The 21,579-nt window shown below is 43.2% G+C and overlaps 4 protein-coding genes across 4 annotated transcripts in view; 2 read left to right on the top strand and 2 right to left on the bottom strand.

The window, feature by feature from the left end:
- Positions 1 to 883: 883 nt before the first annotated feature.
- Positions 884 to 5,120, top strand: gipc1 (GIPC PDZ domain containing family, member 1). Its single transcript, XM_069674235.1, has 7 exons — positions 884 to 1,104; positions 1,544 to 2,107; positions 2,216 to 2,401; positions 2,568 to 2,748; positions 3,097 to 3,209; positions 3,303 to 3,384; positions 3,471 to 5,120. The coding sequence occupies exons 2-7, from the start codon at positions 1,808 to 1,810 to the stop codon at positions 3,620 to 3,622; spliced, it is 1,014 nt and encodes a 337-aa protein (XP_069530336.1). The 5' UTR covers positions 884 to 1,104; positions 1,544 to 1,807; the 3' UTR covers positions 3,623 to 5,120.
- A 1,709-nt stretch (positions 5,121 to 6,829) lies between these two features.
- LOC138603204 (E3 ubiquitin-protein ligase TRIM35-like) lies at positions 6,830 to 10,546 on the top strand. Its single transcript, XM_069674907.1, has 6 exons — positions 6,830 to 7,493; positions 7,732 to 7,827; positions 8,401 to 8,631; positions 8,705 to 8,727; positions 8,820 to 8,938; positions 9,014 to 10,546. Exons 1-6 carry the CDS (start codon positions 6,957 to 6,959, stop codon positions 9,571 to 9,573), a joined length of 1,566 nt encoding a protein of 521 aa, XP_069531008.1. The 5' UTR covers positions 6,830 to 6,956; the 3' UTR covers positions 9,574 to 10,546.
- LOC138603206 (C-signal-like) lies at positions 9,624 to 11,739 on the bottom strand. The gene is made up of 6 exons (XM_069674908.1): positions 11,521 to 11,739; positions 11,378 to 11,432; positions 11,061 to 11,248; positions 10,797 to 10,958; positions 10,606 to 10,710; positions 9,624 to 9,852 (listed from the first exon to the last, which is right to left on the bottom strand). The coding sequence occupies exons 1-6, from the start codon at positions 11,659 to 11,661 to the stop codon at positions 9,739 to 9,741; spliced, it is 765 nt and encodes a 254-aa protein (XP_069531009.1). The 5' UTR covers positions 11,662 to 11,739; the 3' UTR covers positions 9,624 to 9,738.
- A 648-nt stretch (positions 11,740 to 12,387) lies between these two features.
- Positions 12,388 to 21,579, bottom strand: part of kcnt2b (potassium sodium-activated channel subfamily T member 2b) — a 40,001-nt gene continuing 30,809 nt past the window's right edge. The window contains exons 17-28 of the mRNA XM_069674358.1: positions 21,137 to 21,461; positions 20,954 to 21,059; positions 20,697 to 20,869; positions 20,104 to 20,175; positions 19,758 to 19,892; positions 19,048 to 19,159; positions 18,258 to 18,359; positions 18,067 to 18,150; positions 17,863 to 17,991; positions 15,585 to 15,930; positions 14,454 to 14,538; positions 12,388 to 14,366 (exon numbers count right to left, since the gene is read on the bottom strand). Coding sequence (XP_069530459.1) covers positions 14,249 to 14,366; positions 14,454 to 14,538; positions 15,585 to 15,930; positions 17,863 to 17,991; positions 18,067 to 18,150; positions 18,258 to 18,359; positions 19,048 to 19,159; positions 19,758 to 19,892; positions 20,104 to 20,175; positions 20,697 to 20,869; positions 20,954 to 21,059; positions 21,137 to 21,461 — 1,787 coding nt within the window. The 3' untranslated portion in view covers positions 12,388 to 14,248. The remainder of the gene's footprint in view (positions 14,367 to 14,453; positions 14,539 to 15,584; positions 15,931 to 17,862; positions 17,992 to 18,066; positions 18,151 to 18,257; positions 18,360 to 19,047; positions 19,160 to 19,757; positions 19,893 to 20,103; positions 20,176 to 20,696; positions 20,870 to 20,953; positions 21,060 to 21,136; positions 21,462 to 21,579) is intronic.

Here is a 21,579-nt window from a genome sequence, read left to right as displayed (position 1 = left end):
CTTCCTATGTTGTGTTGATTTGCATTCCCACATCTGAAATGTTGTCTAAATTAATATTCCATTCTTTACCTCATATTTTCTTTCAACAAAAAAACGTTTCTACAAAAATAGCAATTTCTTTGCAATTTGCAATAACTAAAAAATTAATCTGTATTAGTGGTTCTATTTAAAATAGTCATGTTCATACAGTGACACTCGGCAGCCGATGTAGGCAAGCTACGAAAGCTATTACTTACTGTGGCCGTTCGAGTGCAAGAAACTTGTCATTGTAACAACTTTTGTCGAAACTAAATAAAGGGAAGTGAATTTAAAAAAGAAAGTTAAAAACCTCACACTGTTGTTGCTTTTAATGAAGAAAGTAATTACAGACAACAGTTGTTTACATTTATCCACTGATTACCTTCCTACAGTATGAGCCTTACTGTGCAGCGCAAATGGCCAGTTTTAGAGCTCGACGAACTCATTAAATTTACAGACATGATTTATATTTATATCCTCTGTTGGTCATAGTGTGTAACTACAAGGCAACAATCATCAAGCGAGACATAATAGCATAGTGACACCTCCGATTATAACCTTCAAACTAAAACGTTTATAGTAGACCGAGGTGTAGTTATGCACCGAAACTAACAGAGGGCAGTGTACACTCACGTCCTGTGGGAAAGAGCCACTCCAATCTTGTTCCTAAAAGTATGCCTCCTATATAATGTTAATACTTGGGACATTCACAACAACGGTCTTATAAAAATACTTAAAAGTGCACACTTAATACTCATGTTAAACCCCTCTTTTTTCTATTGCTGAAGCACGGACGGATAACAATTGTTCCACTGGGAGACTAGGGTTTACGAGGGAACCTGAATGCATCGTTGTTACTCCCCTGCTGGGCTCGCAGACAGCTAAATCTACAGCAGCATACCGACACTCAGACACTGATCTTACCACACAATCTGCCCAGGCAAAGTCAGTCTGTTGGAGCGGAGGAGAAAATATATTGGACTTTCTTTGCAAGCGTGACGTTATTTTTGACAACTCACAGCAGCACCATTAGCTGGCTACGCTAGCAGGAATAGCTAACGACAGTTAGCATAAACTCCTGCTCCGGTAAGAATGATTGGCCTGCCATGTTTACTCCCTTCTGTTCACATTTAGCGATTCTCGTTAAGCTAGCTAACTAACCTCAGCTGTCCAAGCCACTTTAAAATGGTTGCGTTACCCTGTGCCGAAGGGGTTTAACAAATATTGGCAGCTACATGCTAAATTGCTAGCTGAGAGTTGTCAGTGTTCGTGTTGCTAGAAGTGAAAGATATGTGGAAATTGTGCCTCACAGCTAGCAGCTAACATACGCTCTGTCTGCTGTTCTAACAGTCTAATTAAAGGTATGAAAGAAAAGCTATGCTGAGACACTCATTAAATGGTAGCAACATTTTATAGCTAATACTTTAAATGAGACTTAATGTCGCAGCATATTTAAACCACAGTTGAAACTGAGATTTCACTGCCTGGTCAAATGAAAATCACGGTGTTTGTCTCTGTTCTACAGCTGAAGACCAACCACTGCAGGATGCTGGACATGACAGATCCAGCTATGTGAACTGCTCTGATGTGTGGACTTGCAAATCCGTACAGCTCCTGGTTGAGACAGCTATCAAGCTGGTCTGGAGGACCTTTCTGTTACATTGGCGTAAACATCCAACAGACCTGCAGCTGATTTGGCTGAACAGGTGTATGTTGGCCTGGTTTGTAGAATAACTCTCCACAGCAGCCTCCTTCCCTCCCCTCCCTCTGCTCCCCCTGCAGCACTACTATGCCTCTGGGCTTGGGAAGAAGGAAGAAGGCCTCTCCGTTAGTGGAGAACGAGGAAGCGGAGCCTATCCGTGCAGGTCTCAATGTGCCGGGTATGGATGGCCTAGATGGAGGTGTCGTTGGGCTGGGAGAAGGTGCCACCTCAGAAGGTTTGCCTCCTCCACCCAGCAGCATGCGACCTCGCCTCATCTTTCACACTCAGCTCGCCCATGGCAGCCCCACAGGCCGTATCGAGGGCTTCAGTAATGTGCGGGAGCTCTATGCCAAGATTGGAGAGGCCTTTGGGATACCACCATCTGAGGTGAGTCATTGTGCTGATTGTGACAAGTGTGACTATGAATGCAGGTTTGCTCCAGTTCACCAGGGGAGAAAACATTGCAGTAAATATTTTGTTTTTTGCCTTTCACAGGTTATGTTTTGCACTTTGAACACTCACAAGGTGGACATGGATAAACTATTGGGAGGCCAGATCGGGCTAGAGGACTTTATTTTTGCCCACATTAAAGGACAGCGAAAGGAAATCGAGGTGTACAAAGGAGAGGATGCTCTAGGATTAACGATCACAGATAATGGAGCTGGCTATGCTTTCATCAAGGTGAGGATCTTTAAAATAGCCAACAAAATTGATTTCTTTTGACTCAAGGATACAGTAAAAGTACGTCCTTGGACTTTATGGGAGATGATGGCTGCCTGCATGGAATATGAAGTATGAATTGATTAAAGTGGTGTTGGATTATTTATTTGAGTTCTGCCGCTTTCAGAGAATCCGAGAGGGCAGCATCATCCACCAGATCCAGGTCATCAACGTGGGCGATATGATCGAGTCGATCAACGGCCATCGCCTGATAGGGTGTCGACACTACGAGGTGGCAAAGATGCTGAAGGAGCTGCCCAAAGGGAAGGAGTTCACCATCAAGCTCACGGAGCCTCTCAAGGCCTTTGGTAGGTATGGGAGGAGGAAAACATGGAGTCATCCCAGAGATGGGCTGACTCCTGGTGTTTGTTAGTTCAGCTCTACAATCACAGATGTTGTTTGACTGAATCGTCTGTCCGGGACTCTCTTGCTGTCTCTGGAAACTTGTACAGACTGGTGAAGAGTTACACTGGGTTTAGAGTAGAAGCGAGGCTGTGAAGTTCTGTGACATGTAAATTCTCGTGTCAGCAGTAGCCTGGCTGTTCACACAGGAGTTTCCACACAGGTTAACAAGCTTCTGCTTCCAGTACATGTATTTCCTTGTCAAAGCTAGAAAATCACTCAAAGCAGGTAAAGGGATTTGTTTCTGTGTGCAGATATGATCAGCCAGAGGTCTGGAGGGTCCAGGTCAGCATCTGGGGTGCAGCTGGGGACCGGCAGAGGAACTCTGCGGCTGCGCTCTAAAGGTCCTGCTACTGTGGAGGAACTGGTGTGTGTATTTACAACACTTGTGAACTCTGTATCGTTTAGAAAACATAATCATGCTACATTAACTCTGTGTGTTTCACTTCTTTCACTGCAGCCATCTGCGTTTGAGGAAAAGGCCATAGAGAAGGTGGATGACCTGCTGGAGAGCTACATGGGCATCAGAGACAGCGAGCTGGGTATGTTTGTTAGCACTACAGCAGTTTGCCACCATCATTTTTTTTTGTGCTCACTAAAGGATCTCTGACCTCCTTTGTCTCCTCAGCGGCGACCATGGTGGAGCTGGGAAAAGACAAGAAGAACCCCGACGAGTTTGCCGAGGCTTTAGATGAAACCCTGGGAGACTTCGCCTTCCCAGACGAGTTTGTCTTCGACGTCTGGGGTGCCATCGGCGACGCAAAGGTCGGCCGGGTTTAACCACAAACACTAATGGAACAGAACAACCTGTGTGTGTGCGTGACACCCACAGCATTCAGCACTACTAGGAACCACAACACTACCGTCATGAGTTTGTTTTATTCCAGTGTATACTCCTACTATTTTTAATTTAGAGTGCACTCTATTGGGAGACTCTGCCTGCACAGAGAGGATAATGGCAGGGAACGGGAGAAGAAGCAACTGTGATGATTTCCCAAGTGCTTTATTCGTCTTCCGGCTTTTTCCAGAAACTACAAGCACGCTGATGAGCATTTCCCTTCGACCGCGTCACATGACCCTGCATGTCATTGTTGTAGTTGCTGGCAGTGGAACAAGAACAGCACAATATGGGAGAAATGAAAGACAACAGCTAACACAAAGTAGATCTTTGACACTAAGCAAAAGAAAATGTGATTTAAATCCCCAACGTTGCACTGTGTTGCACTGCGCTGTAGACCAACAACAGGACTGAGCAGAGATCGCACTGTACCTCGCCTGGTGAGCGACACAGCTACTGCAAGGCCTACCTGAATGACAGTATTGTCCTGAACCACTCAATGTTACTGTTATGGATGAGTTTTACAAGCATGTGCTGTTATATCTTTATCTCTTTAATGAATTCTGCTGGTTTTTATGTTCTTTTCATTTTCAGTAAAAGAGGAAACTGTAGTTGCAACAAGGCTCATAGTAAAGTGTAGCTCTCTGACTGATGGACCAGTGGTGTTTGATCACCGTTAACACACTCCATGCTGTAAGGAAAGTTACCTGCAGCACATTTCTGTCTTACTTTGTTTGATGTTACAGAAAATCAGTGTTATTGAACCTTTTTACTGAAGGTCTTTGTGTGAGAACGAGAAGGTCTCCAAGTTTGTGGAGTGTGTCGACTTATTTTTTTTTTATAGCTAGTGTTTTTATATAAAGTGATGTGATGTCTATTTTAAAACCATGTTTGTGTAACCGATGAAGAATTTGATCTTCATCGTTTTGACGCATTACAGAAGGCAGTATTAAAAGAAGAGAGAGTCGGGAGATGGAGTGTAAAAAAAGAAAAGGGAGTGTGTTAGGAACAAAATGCCTTCGTTTCTTCTCATTTCATGCATTTTTTAAATTCCTTTTCGTTAGAAGTTTTGCATTGTGGTGCATGGTGCTGAAAAAACAAGCATCCGGTGAATGGGAGCAGAATGATACCAAACTACTTCCAGCGTGTGATGCAGTGACTTGTTGTTCATAGAGAAGAAGAAGAAGAGGCGACGCTGCACCTACTACTCAGTGTAGGTAAACACATGTCTTAAGAAACCTCTCGGTGTTAACCTTTTAATTATATCCAAATGTATGAAGCTATTCTTTAGTTTTGTTTCATTCTGCAGAGTTGATGAATATGTCACTGGGTCATGTAATGAAACTGATGCTAGAACACTGTAACACTGAGAAGAACAAGTTATTTTGATGGCTTTGTATTACACTGTTGTCAATGTCCAATTATAATGCAATAACAACATCGACATGGTAGTTTCCCTTCTGTTTGGTGTTTCCAAAACACAACACAGTTTGATGAGCAGATTCTTTGTTGTCCTTTTTAGGGCTGCAACTAACCCTGTTTGGTAACAGTTTATATTAAGGTACACATTAGTTGCTTATAAGCATGCATATTAGTAGCATATTGACTCTTAATTAATCATTATAAAGCACTTATTTACACCTTATTCTGCATGACCATATTCTACAACTACCAGCACATTAACTCAGGGTTTTCCATCAATAACCTCCTAATGCTGCTTATTAATGGGAAGAAAAGAAGAACAAAGTCAGCACAAGTACAAATATCTCCTATATAAATACATACATATATGGTTAAAAATCTGTGTGATTCGTTACACACCAAAAATGTCTGTCAGCTGTAAATTATATAGCAAGATTAGGCCGTATATTTTATAAGCCTCAAACAAATCTTTTAATAGAGATGTTCTTTGTTCTCCTTCCACTGAATGGGAATAGAACCTGTGTATCTCAATAGATCTCTATGTTTTTTCAAGGTCTGTTGGTTACAGTAGTTGTGCGCTATAATGAATTGACAAGTGTGAAGAGGAGGCAACTTTAGAATAGGGAAGCTGTGTGGGCTAATATATTTTGTAATATAGACAGACTTAATTTAGAGTCACTTGGACTCTATTAAAACTGTTTTGTTACACAAGAAAAGACCATATTTATCAAGTGTTATTAACAGAGAACGACTATTTTTGTGGTACTGCCACCTTATAAGGCCCTTACTGAGCAAAGCATATTAAGATGGTAATTAATGTATAACTGCTTCCTTATTTGCCATTAACAAGCAGAAATTAGGAGGTTATTAAGGGAAAACCTTACTTAGTGGCCTAGTAGTTGTAGAATATGGTCATGCAGAATAAGGTGTTAATAAGTGCTTTATAATGACTAATTAAGAGTCAATATGCTACTAATATGCAGCAACTAATTGATCGTGAATATGTGTACCTTAATAATAATCCATTGCTATTGGCTTCATTTATGGATGAGTTGTTCGGCCATGAAATGATGTCAATTACTGTTTCCCAAAGCTTTAGATGACGTCTTGTTTTCCTCACAACTGAGTTCATTTAGTTTGTTTTTACAGTTAATTAAAGTACAGAAAAAAATGATACGTTTTTTATTCTGAAAAAAAAGCTCTAATTAACCCATAATTAAAATAATTAGAGATTAATCTTTCACTTTTAGTCACACGCAAGGAAATGTGATCCCACAATCTGTACATTCAGACGTCACACCTGTTGCTGCTGTAAAACCTTTAGTTTATTTAGATCAGATTAAAACTGATGCTACTGCTACAGAAAGAAACAATGCAGTGCTTTTTCTCCCTGCTGTGTCCTCCTGAATTATACATGACATTTAACTAGACAGTGAAATCACTTTGAGTGTCAGCAGAGGTGATGTAATAAGATCCACTTTAGTAAACTCGATCATGCTGGTGAAGCTCAGCGGGGTCAATCAGGGAGCCTTTGTACCAGTCCAACACTGAGTGCCTTAGAAGTATGTTTATAGATGTAATGTCTTTTCAGTCAAATAGCTTTCTCTTTTCTTTTCTCCATAAGGAAGAAAAACATGTTTTTAAAGTCAGGGGATTCTGCCTGTGTGGGAGGCAGATGAGGGGTGGTGACATGTCCTTTATTTACTAGAAGTGAAGTAAACCTGTTCTTCAAGTCCTTGTTGATCTATAACCCTGGTTGTTCATAAGCCTAGATTACTCAGTGGACTCCTGCTGCAGCCAGAGACCACACGTCTTCTTCCTAACAGTGCACTCTGCCGCAAACAGCAACCTGCCATGGCGCTGCGTCCACGAGCTTCCTCTCAGCCTGGGATACTTTCCTTCTTCCAGAGTCCCAAGGTGGCTTCAGCCCTTCGACCGCGTGCCGTTTCCTCGCGGTCCGGCTCCATGCTGGAAGAGGAGCTGTCCTGTCCCGTCTGCTGTGAGATCTTCAAGGACCCCGTAGTGCTCAAGTGCAGCCACAGCTTCTGCCGAGCCTGTCTGCAGCAGTTTTGGAACAAGAAGAAGGCCAGGCGCGAGTGTCCCATCTGCAGGAGGAAGTGCTCCCTGACTGAGCCGACGGTCAGCCTGGCGCTGAAGAACGTAGCCGACACCTTCCTGAGGGAGCAGGAGCGCAGGACGGGGACAGCTGGGACGGGAGCTCAGGATGACTGGGCTCGGGAGCAAGTGGAGGTGACATGCATCACACATGGGGAAATTCTCAAGCTCTTCTGTCTGGATGACTTTGAAGTCCTCTGCTGTGTGTGTCACACCTCCAAGAAGCACCAGGGACACCGAGTGTGTCCTTTGGATGAGGGAGCTCAGGACCTTAAGGTGATGTGTTCCTCTTACCTGCATGTTTTAATTATAAGGGGAATTGCATTAAAGTGTTTAAGCATATCATCCGTTTATTTATTTATTTCACACCATTATAGTGAAACTCAGAACAGTGGTTATTTCTGATGTCCCTTCTTAGCAGCCCTGCAAAGTCAGGAACATTGTCAAAATAATGATAATAATTGATTGTTGTCATCAAATGTAGTCTGACACTTGTCGCACCTTCGCCCCTCAGGCGGAGATGAAGACAGAGCTGATCCCTCTGAAGAAGCACCTACGTAGCCTCTATGAAGCCAAGCAGGAGTGTGATGACACAACTGTGCACATGAAGGTATCAACAAACACAGAGATCCATGAAACACTAGAAGACCAGCATGACCTCTGACATGACTGCGGCTGAAGTTGATCCATGCGTCTGTTAGTGTGTAAACATGACAGCCAAGGTGTTAGAAAGCAACCTCCTTTCCATTTAAGGCGCACATTTGACAAACAAAGCATTCAGAGCAAAACATTTTATAATTTCCGCATCCAAAAAGACAATTTTGACTCTTTAGAAAATGCTTTTTGAATCAGATATAGCTGTTTCTTGGCAAATCTAGGCAGATGAAATCCATCAGATTGAGCAGTTAAGAGAAACTAAATCAAGGAAATGAGGGAGTTGCAGGTTCATAATTAGGTATTACAGTGAGTTTGTTTTATGGCCAGGGAATAAACTTAATGTATAAAATATAATGCCACTTCCTTTTAATATGTCCACAGCTTAATCAAATCAAAAATCAAATCATCCCTTATCGAATTATGGCGACCACAAAGGAGATCTAGCAAACACAGGCAGACTTGTACAAGACAAATGAGCTAATACAACAACATTGTGTCCATTCATTGTATTTCCACGGTGTGATAGAATCAGACTCAGGCCACAGAAAAGCAGATCAAAGAGGAGTTCGAGCAGCTGCGGGAGTTTCTGCAGCAGGAAGAGGCGGCTCGACTGGCGGCGCTGCAGCAGGAGGACGAAGAGAAGAAAGAGCTGGTGAAGAGGAAGTCGGAGAGCATCACCAGCGGTATCCTCATCTTCTCTCACGCTGTCATTGCCATTGAGAATGAGATTGCTTCCAATGATGCTCTCTTCCTTAAGGTAGTGTAATTATTTTTGCTTTGAATTTATCTGGCCATATAAGAGTCTGTAATATTGTCTGTTTTGATTTCAGAATTATGCCAACACAAAGAAAAGGTAACAGTTTTCTCATCCTCTGCATGTCTTTAAATCAGCTCACTAGGTGTGGGACATTGTTGGAGACGTGTGTGTGACTTTGTTTCTCTCAGAGCTCAGATCCCGCAGAAGGATCCAGAAAAGGTGTCAGGTGTTCTGATAAATGTGGCCAAGCATGTCAGCTCCCTAAAATACCATGTGTGGGAGAAGATGGTGGAACTGGTTCAGTACAGTAAGAACTCGCTTGTTATTATGGAGCTTAAATAATTCGATCAATAAGTAGTGAGACTGTCTGTTTCTCTTTCAGCACCCATCACTCTGGACCCCAACACTGCCTACTCCTGGTTGTCCCTCTCTTCAGACTTCACCAGTGTGGCCAACAGTGGATCCCTAAAGAAGCTTCCGGAGAATCCTGAACGTTTTGGCCACTTTGTGTTCGTGCTGGGCTCGGAGGGCTTCACCTCAGGCCGCCACGCGTGGGAGGTTGAGGTGGGTGACAAGGCGGACTGGATGCTCGGGGTGGTCAAGGAGTCAATTGACAGGAAAGGCCGCATCTCCGGCTGCCCCGAGGGCGGCTTTTGGATGATCTCGCACTACGAGGGCGAATACTCAGCCATGACGAGGCCCAGCACCCCGCTGGATCCACAGGGTGAGCTGACCCGAGTCAGGGTGCAGCTGGACTACGACTCTGGAGAGGTGACCTTCTCCAACCCTATCAGCATGACTCCCATCTACACCTTCAGCGACTTCTTCACTGAGAAGATGTACCCCTTCTTCTGCCCCGGAGCCAACATCAATGGGAATAACCTCAGCCCTCTTAAGATCTGCCCCGCCAAGGTGGCAGTGTGGAACAGTGCCACATGGTGATCTGATCTCTTAAATACCCAAATGTAGATCAAGTAATATAAGATCATATGAGTGTCGTTTGTGTGTGAAATGAACACAAAACAGGCAAAGTAACAAGTGATGATTTATTGCAGTCATTCATTCAGTGATTCACTGCAGCTTCTGAAGTACAACAGTTGTTTGGAACTACCAGGGGACAGTCTGGCCTTTGTAATCCAGGAAGGCCCCATTCTGCCTCTCAGTCAGGGTAGCCAGCACACAAAGCATCCCCTCCACACTCTCTGGGGCATCGATCTCCCCCTGGTGGTCGGAAACACACAGTTAGCATGAATGCACCACACAAGCAAAGCTAACTCTAAATTAAGAAAAAGACAATCTAATGTTTGTTATTTGTAATATCTGGATTTCTGCAGTTGAAATTCTTAATTAATTAATTTATTTTACCATATATTCTCAGTACCAGAAACTTGCCATTATAATAAAGCCTACTTTATTAAAAGTTTGGTCTTTAAAGGGGGGTATTATGCTAATTTCAAGCTTCATATTTCACTCTGTGATGCATGTGGAGTACCTTGGCATAATTTACAGTTCGGTGCTCTTCAGTCTCTGCGTGAAACGACTCAGTCACCTCTGACCCTTTAAGAAACCCCGCCCCTACAAAGCCTGCTTTCTTCTGATTGGCTAGCTCTCCGAAATCTGCTGTGATGTCACAAAGTGCAGCGTGTAGAAAAACCTGTGTGCAGACTGAGCTGAGAACCCGGGGGATTACTCCAACATACTTTTAGCTACAGATCTGAAACTTCACCCACATTTAGTCTGGACATTCAACATTGTAAAATTATATAATATATGTACTATATAAATTTATTCAACAATAACAACTGTAGCAGTTTTCAGAGTCTGCCTCATTAGTGGATTGGCACCCTGTGTGAGATGTAAAATCAGACAGCATGATGTTTATATTGTGCTTCTTAATAAAGTAAACTATCATTCAGAGCTGCATTCTTTCATTGTTTCGTTATGAGACCGGTCAGTAAAAAACAGCTGACTCACGTCCTCTCCACCCATTTCAGTGCGCACCCAGCCAGGGTGCAGCAAAGAAAACAGGATCCCATCGTTCTCGGCTGCAGCACACAGAGTCAGCATGTTCAGACCCGCCTGAGGAGAGAGGAACAGGAGGAACAGTGTCAGAGTGTCTGCAGTTCCACTTAATAAAAGTTAGAGGTAACGTCAGGTTAGCTCACCTTGCTGATGCGGTAAGGGAGGGCAGGAAAGGAGGAATATGACAGTTTCGCCATTTCCATTGAACCCAGAACTGAACTAATGCCGATGACTGCTGCTTTGCTGCAGGACATCCCTGACATTTTACTGGCCTCCTTAGCAACACGGAGCAGAGGCAGGAACTCCTACAGATACACACCAGCAAGAGAAAGCCAAAAACATTCAATGTACAGCGCGAAAGCTCCACCCAGCAGTGATATTTTATGTATTCAACATGACCGCCTTACCTTCATGACGTTCATAGGGCCTATGACATTGACGTTGAATATATTCTGCATGTCCTCTGCAGTGGAGTCATGCAGCGTACTTTTGCTGATGGTCCCTGCGTTGTTGATCAGCAGGTTAAGACCCTCATCTCCCAACTTAGTGGCCACCTGCTCAGCGCTCTTTTTAATACTATTAAGGTCACTGACATCTGATAGAGAGAGAAAGAATGTGAAACATCAGCCGCGAGTCGGTGGCAGACAATAAATCTCAACAACACTGGGTTCTGTCAAAGCCAGGCTGTGTCTGGACATGAGAACAGGAATATAACAGCTCGTACCCATACGGATGATGTCGATGTTGTCAGGATGCTTCTTTTTCAGTGCTCGCAAGGCCTGTAAATACACAAAGAAGGCAAGATTGTCATTTAGAAGAAGCAAAGAACCACACATACACAATTTTTTGCCCAGCCCTATTAATCACCTCAGCCCTTGGTCCATCTGGGTCTCTGCAACAGGCGAACAGCTTTCTGTCTAAGGGGCCCTCCAGCAATTGCTTCACCATCTCCAGGCCCAGGCCCCTGTTGGCTCCTGTGATGAGCACGCTGACCGCTTTAGCTGCCATTTCTCCAATCTCAGTCTGCCCACTTCTCTGCCTGAGCTCTTATATTGGGCCTTTGTGCAATGTAGGATCTACAGTCTGGCCACTCCCCAGCCACTGAACTAGTTCCTCTATAAAGGCTTTGTAAATGTACTTTCTTCATACTGGCCACACCCATTTGATCATTTCAGAGCATGTGCAAGCACCACCTGAAAATTTGAGCAAGTCACTGTGACAAGTCATGCATGATGTGCTTAGCTACATGCCGATTAGAAGACGGGATGGTTGGGCTGGATCAAGAGAAGGGCTGCAGTTATTGCAGCCTTTCAAAGCTCTGAGAACAACAATGGAAAGCAACAGCGAAGAACTTCCTGTCCTGTGAGCAGAGCGCTGGTTAAAAATACACTCTGCATTTTTTTCCACGTAGAACTAATCCAACCTCATACCCCTGACTTCTGGTCATATGAATACATAATCTGATGCTGTTATCAGAATTGTTTGGTATTTAGAAAGCGTGTAAACATTACAGTAGATGAATTGTGGCCATTTAGCAGGAGTTACGCACATTATTGAAGCACTGAAGCAGAAAGAGCTCAGGAATGTGAGCTCGGTGATTCACACAAAAGACACACTGTGTCAGACAATTAAGTGTGTCATTAAAACATAAAAAACGAGACTACTTTAAGGTCAGTTTCACAAACAAATTTTTGAATCTTACAAGTAAATCTTCTGAAGAGCTGCGGAAATCGACACCAAGCAAAGAAGCAGTGACTAACTATAATGATTGACTTTAATATATACATATTTTCATCTTTAATAATGGCACTAAAGCTACAGCAGTGGTGTTGGCGGGGATGCCGGTTAGCGTTCCCTCCACATGGCTGCACCATTTCTGTATGAAATGGCACATTCAGAATTTCTAACAAAAGGTTTACAAATCGTTGGTAAACAAACAGCATTAATGTCCACCCTTACAAGTCATTTACTTCAATAAAGCAGATTAAAATGTCATGTTTCTTTAAAATAACTGACAATCTATGAAATAAAGAAGGTTACTCTGAAAGAAACAAGCAGGATCATCTCAATCCACTGGCACATTTTTTTGTTTTCTGATGGAAAACCAAATTAAATTATAGATTTTCATTCTTAAATAGCAAACATATCACTTCAAAAGTGTATATTTTAGGGATGCACGATATTGGATTTTTTGCCGATACCTGATATTTTCCAACCCTTTTTGCCGATTTCAATACCGATATATTAGGCACATGTTGTTTTCCACCTAATTGCAGAGAAAACTACTACTGAAAGGAAGGCTTCCTTTAAAATAAAACTGTAATATTCGTCAAGCTGTTTGAGGGAATCATTGAGCATCATTTAGGCGTTAATTAAAGCGTTGATGTATCGGCGGAAAATATCGGCAGAAAAATGCAGATGCCAATATGTAATTTTCAAGCAATAATCGGCAGATAATATCGTGCATCCCTATTATATTTAGTGCAGTGTGCAATAGATACATAAGATGTTTATTTGTGAACCTTATAAGTCGGCGTCAGAACTGAGACACTGTCTTGAAAAATGTCACATTATAAGCTTCACAAAAGTCGTAATTGTTGCAGGGCTATTGTACTGGATGGCAGGATATAATGATCTGTTTTCCTGTCATTTTGTCCATCAGCTGCATCTCTAACATGCATATCAGCAAAAGTGAGCTAATGGCAGGACTAACTGACCGACAGAGACAGAGAGAGCGGGACTTAAATAAAAAAACAGGCACATAATAAAGTGAGGAACAGGTTTGTTGTGAAAGAAATAAAATACTGTCCTTCAGACAGTAATGTGACCAAATGCCCTGCACTGCTGATGTGTCCTGGCTGTCTGCCCACATCCTTCACTGAGACTGGTTCTCTTTGGATTCCTCCACTGCTGGTGAGAGTAAAATGTGTACGAAAATGTGAAAGGAGTGTGTTTGACGGTAAAATCAACAGGTAAAAAGTTTAAAAAAAGGCTTTATGAAAACCAAAAAAAAGCAAAGTTTCTCAGGGTCTGAACTGTAGAGTCTCTTTCAAATACATGTGACAACATTAAGTGTGACTAAACACACCGACAACACAGGAAGGACACAAAAATAACATCCGTCGACCTTCATTTGGCAGCAGATTTCTTTGGCTGTCCGGATTAGAATTGGCAGTGTCTTGCTCTTGATCCATAAGCACACATACACATTCATTCAAACACACACACACACACACACGCTACCATACACACTGCACACATAATGCAGTACATAACATGCACGTACACAGATATAAGTACATACAGTTCTTCATTAAATGCACTTCTGTGTCCTCAGCTCTCCACTTCTTAAATAGGAAGGTGCATAAATAAAACATTCCCAGTGTTATAGAAAAGGTCCATGCATGTCCGGCACCTCTGAGTTCACAGAGGCTGAATGTGGAGAAAATGCGAGGCCCGTGTGCCATCTGGCCGCATGCCTTTCCATCCTGCCATTTCCTGATCTCTGCTTCTCTCATGAGTGTGTTTTTGTTGTTTGTCCTCTCTCACTGGCAGTGCTCTGACTGTATATTTGTCTCTTTTTTTTTTTTGTGGCTCACAGATGCGTGCTGTCCTGCGTATCGAACCTGTGGCTCTCTGAGAGCCCGGCGCCGCACTTTCTGCCGCTGCCCTGATTTGGTACCAAAGAGAGGGGGTCTGGTCTGATCAGGTAACTGCAAATCAGGCACAGACAGGAGCGACAAGTAAGAACGACAAATCTTTTACGGTGCGATCAATTATATTTGCGGCTGTGCACTCACACAACATCATGCAGCTCCAGTCTGGTGTCTGGAGACGGGTTGATCAGGATATAAGACAGTCTGTTCCCTTGGTCTGTCATCCCATCTGACACAGGAAGAAAAGAGGTGAGTAAGGCTAGAAATAAAATAGCAGCAGGATATACAGCAGGCTGTGCAACATCCGTACACACAGAATGAACTGGGCCTACGTTACGGTGAGTCACAAGACAGGAAGTCAACTTAAGATAAAAATAATAGACACAAATAGAAGAAATAGAGACTGATTGGCCTCAAGGTAATGCTTGTATTACATTGATAACTCTCACTGATAACATTTGCAGGTCCTTTGTCTTGCATGGGAAAATATTTTAGGCAATATTTCCATCAGTTTCAGTCTGATTAATCTGGATTGCAGGTTAAAAGAATCCATCTATTTCTCAGCCTTATCCCTAGATTCAAAGGAATTATTTCTCCCGAGTTAGGAAGGAGACTGCTTCAGATTAATCTCAACTACTTCTATCGTTTTATCGAGACAGGTGAGTTGCAAAGCCATATGTTGAATTTAAGCCTGCAGTGTCTTCCAGACAACACCAGCAGATGGTGCTGTTGATTTCCGTGTAGTTATTAATTCGTCAACCCCCCCCAAAAGTTAGTCTTTGAAAATCCAGTAGAAGAGCTGAATCTCCATCTAAGTGATCTAATTGTTTCACAGCACGGTAATAAGTCCAACCTAGCACTATCATGATCTGAGACAGCATGCTCCCGATTGCACAGCAGGAAATAGATAACTTGAAATAAGAAGTAGATTAATTCTTGTGTGTACCTTGTGAGCATTCGAGTTGAGGGTGTTGTCTGCCTGAAAATTGGAATCTCGTCAGTTTTAGGTGCATTTAAACAAAAAGCTTAACACTGAACTCTAATGGTCTTTGATCCATGGCTAGATTGGCGCACACCAGTCTGCATCCAAGTGACAAAGCAGACACAGTATCAAACACAAATCAGTCAAATGTGTAAAGCACAGTGATCCACAAACAAAGCAAAAATCTCCAACCTTTTTTGTATATAGAAGGTTGGAAAGAATTAAACAAGGATGGTCCTCCAGCGCAGTAAATGTATAAAGTTATACACTGGTTACATGTGATTTAGACTTACTGAATCCAGTTGGAGAAAGGCCTAAGTGTTTCATCCTGGTTCGCACCAGAGCGTTGAGTTCTTGCCTCTCCGAGCGTCGGAACAGGGTCAGTCTCTGCTGGCTGATCCTCTCTGCTGCGCTGCCCGGGCCCCCCTTGGCCGCACTGGAGCTCCGACCCCCCTTCCTGCTCAGCCGCCGTGCCCACTGCATGCTCTTCCTCCTGAGCAGCGGGTGGTCTGAGGAGTGGGACGAGGTGGAGATGGGCTCAGAGGAGGTGGAGTTACGATGAGCACCGGACCGGGACAACAGGGGCTCCCTGGGTTCCCTGGTGTCCTCGTAGTCTTCCACTGTGATCGATACCTGGGACTGAGACACACATAATCAAACATTCACACACTCACACTTTAGATTCCCTTATGCAGCGTAATCAACCTGATATCACACTTGTTCTATTCAATCAGTTCTTCCCCAAGTGCTGCTGCTTCATTCTTTAAATAAAGAGGAATTTATATTCTAATCTTTTTCATCATTTATTATTAAAGAATGATGAAAAACTCTCTTAAAAGTAATAAAAAGTCCAATATTCTGAAGAAGCTTACGTTCCTTGTGTTTCCATCATAACTACTGAGCCCCTAACTTTTCATTTTCTAATAACGGATATCATTTCCACATTTGAAATTAAAAAATGAATCCTGCATCACATCTAATATGTAGATTTGTTGCTGACGGGTTACTTTTACCTGATTTACAAGCATGGCAAGTCTAACATGTACATTTCTTTATACCTGCCCATGTCCTCCCAACTCTAATTGACATTGGTTGAGAGGCCTCTATTTTAATGAAACTTTAAGGGGAAATCCTGCCAATTTTCATTATTCTTTACATCAAAAAATGGCACAAAAAACCCTTTAAAATGGAAAGACTGAAATTTCTGCTTAAAATATATATTTTCTATTTAATAGTAGAAATTGTGAGACATTGTTTCAGTGTAGATACTAAAAACAAGAGATTGAGAGTTCAAGAAAATATTAAGAAAATGTTATAATCAAGTAAATTGAATGTGGGTAATTGAATGAATCTTCCCTCTTTGGTGGGTTTATCAAACAAAACAGTATATAAATTCTTCTGAGTTATTTTGTTGGTTGCAATGACCCTGTGACCTCTGGCTCTGGGGGCACACTAGTAGGGCCTTAGAGTTGAAGTTTGCTGACAGGGCCGTGCACAGACATTTTCAGGGGCAGGGGCTCCAAGGGCACTTACCCCATCAACATGCACTAATTCCCACCCCGATGCCGCCACTAATAATCACACATTATGATGATAACATAGGAACTGTTTATATTCGATCACATTATTCCACAAAGAAACCATAGATCAGTGGTGTCTTTGAGAAAGACAGTTAGGAAGGATGCAATTTAAGGGCATTCAAAGAGATCGCACCTTTCTAGTATGTACACTTCCGAAATGTGGCATGGTTCATGCTCTACAGATTGTATCACAGAAACAGAAATTCACAAATCACAAACAATAATACACTTTTAAAACTCATATTTTAAACTAACCATCGAAACCATTTGAAATGTAACTAAAATTTAATGCGAAATACTTCCTGAACTGATAAAGCATATTTTTCATGGATAAAACTTTACATTTCCATCTTTTTATTTGATGGAATATAAATAATAGTAATAATTTAAAGGTATAATAAGTAGGATTTTTCTTTTTGTCAACAACAAATTCAAACTGGGCCCCTCCTCCTGGGTTCTTCATCACCAGAAGCTCACTCTCACTCTCACTCGCAAAACACTGACAGCATCACGATTACCTTTGCGCTAGCATGCTAACCACCGGTTACCATTGCGCTTGTCCTACCTGGTTGAAGTCTGCATTGCTCTTTTGCCATGTTCACTGGTCTGAATGGGGCCCAGTTGCTAATTTGAACCACTCCCACACTCACCTGTACGCTGTGATTGGCTCAGGGAACCACAACAGCGCCCCTCCTGAAAACGTCCCATGCAAAGCAAAATAACAGAGTAGATGCAAAAGGAAGGGTCTCATAAGGGTCTACATACACACTCACAAACACACATGTATAGAGGCCCATAACTGCTGATTTATATTATATTATATTTGTAAAAGTCTATATTTTATTTTTCTAGGAAAATCCTACTTATTATACATTTAAGGGCACTTTTCGACTCGACTCGCACGTGCGTGCTTGTTGATTTTAATACCTTTCTTGGTTTTTCCAGCCATTCCAGTGACTTAAACTAGAGGTGAGTAACAGAAGCAGCTCACCTCAGACACCGGAAGCTTGTGCGCCTCTGTCCTGTAGATGCCAATGGGAATGTCTCCATTGGAGGAGCACAGTTTCTGGTAGAGCCTGCCGTAGGTTCGGATCCACAGGTCATCCTCTGTAATCTTCATCTAGAAAACAAACAACAATATAATCACCCGCTGCACAGCATAAACTGACTTTACGCTGTGTTTTTGGACACTTACAGCACAAAGGAAACCTGAGCCCGGCATGGAGTCTAAACCCAGCAGCAGCCTGGCGATGGAGATCATGTAGTCCTTCACAAATGACTGGCAGGAGAGCACAGCAAGAATTTAACTGAAGCTTATTAAATGTGATGGATATTGCTTTATTGAGTTACAGGACTCTTGCTGGGTTTGTGTTAAAAAAAAAATACCTGGTAGAGGAGAGTATCCAGCATACTGACACTGAAAACCTTCCCTGCAGCGAAGGGCAGGCGGAACATGAACACCAGGTTGGAGCCCTTCTCCCTTTCCTTCTGCAGACCAAACACATGCAGACACACACAAGCAAACATTTCCCCCAATTACACTGGTCCTTGCACACTTGTGATGCACAACCTGCAACATGTGAAATCTTATTTATTCACAAAGTTAAGCATCCGGTCCTGCATGCACGTTCATGTTTTTCTAAAGTAGGTGAAGATAATTTAACAGAAAATATCAGGAGAAAACACATAAATTGCATGTTCCCAAAAAAATTAATAAATAAAGGATTGAAATGAACAAGAGGTCCCTCCAGCTGTGAGGCAGCTCTGCTACAAATTGCTATCTCATAATAATGCTTATCTCTTTACTAATTTGTTGATAAATGTAATTGATGCCCAAAAGGCGAATTCATTAGCTGCCACACAGGGGGGCAACATTGGCAACATCAGTTGTTAGAAAAACAGAAGCAGCTATTTGGCGAAAAGAACAAAAAAAAACACACGCGAGGCTTTAATCATTTGTAAATGTTCACTCGCAGCAGCTGTGATGGAGGAGACATTAGCTGTGATTCATCGAATGCGTTTCTAAAATCACTGAGAATACTAAACAAGGGTGGCCGTCATAATGCAACACAGCCTGCAGTGTCTGCTCATTGTTTTTCTCTATGACCTCTGAAGTCTGGGTTGAAGGAAACGAGAGAGAAAGAAAGAGGCGGTTTGGAGGTTTGAAGCTTTTTACCTTTTCCAGCTTGGAGAGAGCCAGAGAGTAGTGGTCTTTGACTTTGAACTGCATAAAGCGCATGTTGGCTGGGTGGGTGAGCTCCGTGATGATACTCAGAGCTGGAAACAGTCTGGGAGGAAGAAGCAAAGGACGGAAAATAATTGGTCAAAACCGACAGACTTTAAAGATATATGGTTTTTTTTGGCGGCACCTCATGGCGACAAAAGGCAATTGTGGGCGCATACGTCTAAGGCCAGTTGTAACTCTTGATTTTCCTCGCTGACAGTCGCTTTCCTTTTTAGACTGTTTGCCTTCATCTGAGCGTCAAATTTGTTTCTTTTTCTTTGGATTTTCACTTATTTTTGAAGTTGTATCTGTAGTCATCGATCTTTTCTTTGTTTGTTCAGCCATAGTAGATTACTGTTTACTCCAACACTTGCTGAGACCGGGAATGCAGCCGCTTAGCTCCGCCTACCCTCTCTGGCAGACCAACCACTGCTGGTTGACGGAAAACGCATTACTAGGCGCTTGTGATTTTTTCCGTGGATGTCGCCACAGACACCCAGTCCACAATAGTACTATATACTGCAAATGTAAAGGCTTTCATCAGTGGGCCATAGGCTCAATATCACCATTGTGTTACCTCATTCGGCGACAGATAGTGACTTAACACATCTCTCACACCAGCTAGAGTGTGAGATTGCAGAGTAAGTTTGTGCAAAGCAGACCTGAAGAGGGTCTGGACATTGACGATGGTCTTTGCATCAGCCATGTAGTCCTCCTCTGCAATCATGGAGCTCTCCTTGTCGACAACCACCATGGTGTCAGCGAACGTCACTCCACATCGCAGCAGACTATCCAGGCTGAGTGAGAGAGTGAGAGAGAAGCATGAGTAGGCAGAAATAATAAGAAGAAGATCAGTGTTGAGGGGCAGCAAAAATAAATCAAAGACTAAACTAAGCAATCTGAGAGGTGCAAAAGCACATAGATGAAAAAAAGATTAAGGAAATAGTAAAAGATGGAAAGGGGGAATATAAATAATGGAACCAGCCAGTGGGCTTTGGTCTGTCTTACTTGTCGATGGAGCCCACTGTGTAGAACACCATGGGGAACCAGCAGATTGCCTCCAGGAAGTCTGCTTCAGGTCTGAACCAATCAAAACACAAATAGACTTGAGGTTCTCACCAGTAGAGATTTATACGTGACATGATGAAGGGCTCCCGTCCCCACAGAGACAGAGACCTTTCACTCAGCCTGAGAAACACAACACAGGCAATCCTGCCTGCGGATAAAGCTGAAAATAACCGCACAACACGGGAGTGACTCAGCATTTTATTGCCTTTTTATTGGATTCAACTCTCATTTGGCTGACTGCTTTTGTGTACAGGCCACAAAACACGACACAGGATTGTGGAGCGCTTTGTCCCGAAAGCATTCGGCATTTCACAAATCATGTTTACAGTGACCTTAAATAGCTCCTTTTTCCTCCTCTGCTGGCTATTTCAGGAGGGACCAATTTTACCATCCTGTGCAGCCTTGATTTGTAGCATCGCGGCCTTGCTCACAGCATGAATTCAGAGCAACACGACCATATAATGTAGTTCAGGTTGACACTGCATTTACTTGCAGGGCCAACTTATCACACCAAATAACAGACGTTTCCTTACATGCTCTCCAGCAGCAGTACGATTGGGTTGAGCTCCTTCCTGGGTCGGTAGTAGGCCCGTAGAGGCACGATAAAGTTGTACAGACCATTTCCTGCACTCTCCGCGGACACTATGATCAATTTGTTTTTGAAGCCATAGGAGCGGGCGTCCTCAAAAAGGGTGTGGTGACAAGCCTAGGAGAGAAGGAATGTGGCCATGGAGTATTACAGCAACGTCAACACGTTTTATAAAGATAGCAAGCCACTTTAATCCCTTACCTTATCCATGCGCAGGCAGCAGAAAGGCATCTTTTCTTGCAGAAGGTGGCACAGCGTAGGTGAGCTGCCGATGTATGGAGAGTTCAGCGGGTATCCCTTCACCCACCTGTCGCACAATCCCACAGTTACCTCTGAACAAATTCACTTGATCATGAACAAAAAACAGGCATTTTCATCACTTACTCGCAGTGTCGACCCCACCAGTGGGCGCTCTCATCCTTGTCGCTGTCCTCCTTTCCCTCTTCTCCTCCCTCGTCCTCTGATTGGTCTCCCAGCAGGTCAAAGGCCGGGTTGCTGACGCCGTCCACCAGCTCAAGGACGGGGGCGATGCTGTGCCGCCTCTCCTCGGCTGACTCTCCCATCACCGGCAGGGCCAAAGTGTTAGCACCACTCATCTCCGTCCGGGAGCTGCTCCTGCTACCTCTTCCACTGTTCAGCCCGGTGCTGCCCTGGTCCTGGCCTTCTGGGCTGCTGTCGCTGGAGTCCTGCAGGTCGATGGCGACTGTGCCTGAAACACACACAGCCACGGTGACTGGCAGAGATCAGGCTAAAGGTTCAAACACTAGGTGTGATATGTTTGCAGAGATCCTTGATAAAACATACTGCAGTGAGAGCATTAAAACCCG

This window comes from Semicossyphus pulcher, unplaced genomic scaffold (assembly GCF_022749685.1).
Source record: "Semicossyphus pulcher isolate SPU_LCO1_2020_fin unplaced genomic scaffold, fSemPul1.0.p SCAF_23, whole genome shotgun sequence".
In the NCBI taxonomy this organism is placed as follows: Eukaryota; Metazoa; Chordata; class Actinopteri; order Labriformes; family Labridae; genus Semicossyphus; species Semicossyphus pulcher.
The sequence above is the reverse complement of the archived record's forward strand: the minus strand, read 5'-3'. Positions and strand labels throughout refer to the sequence as shown.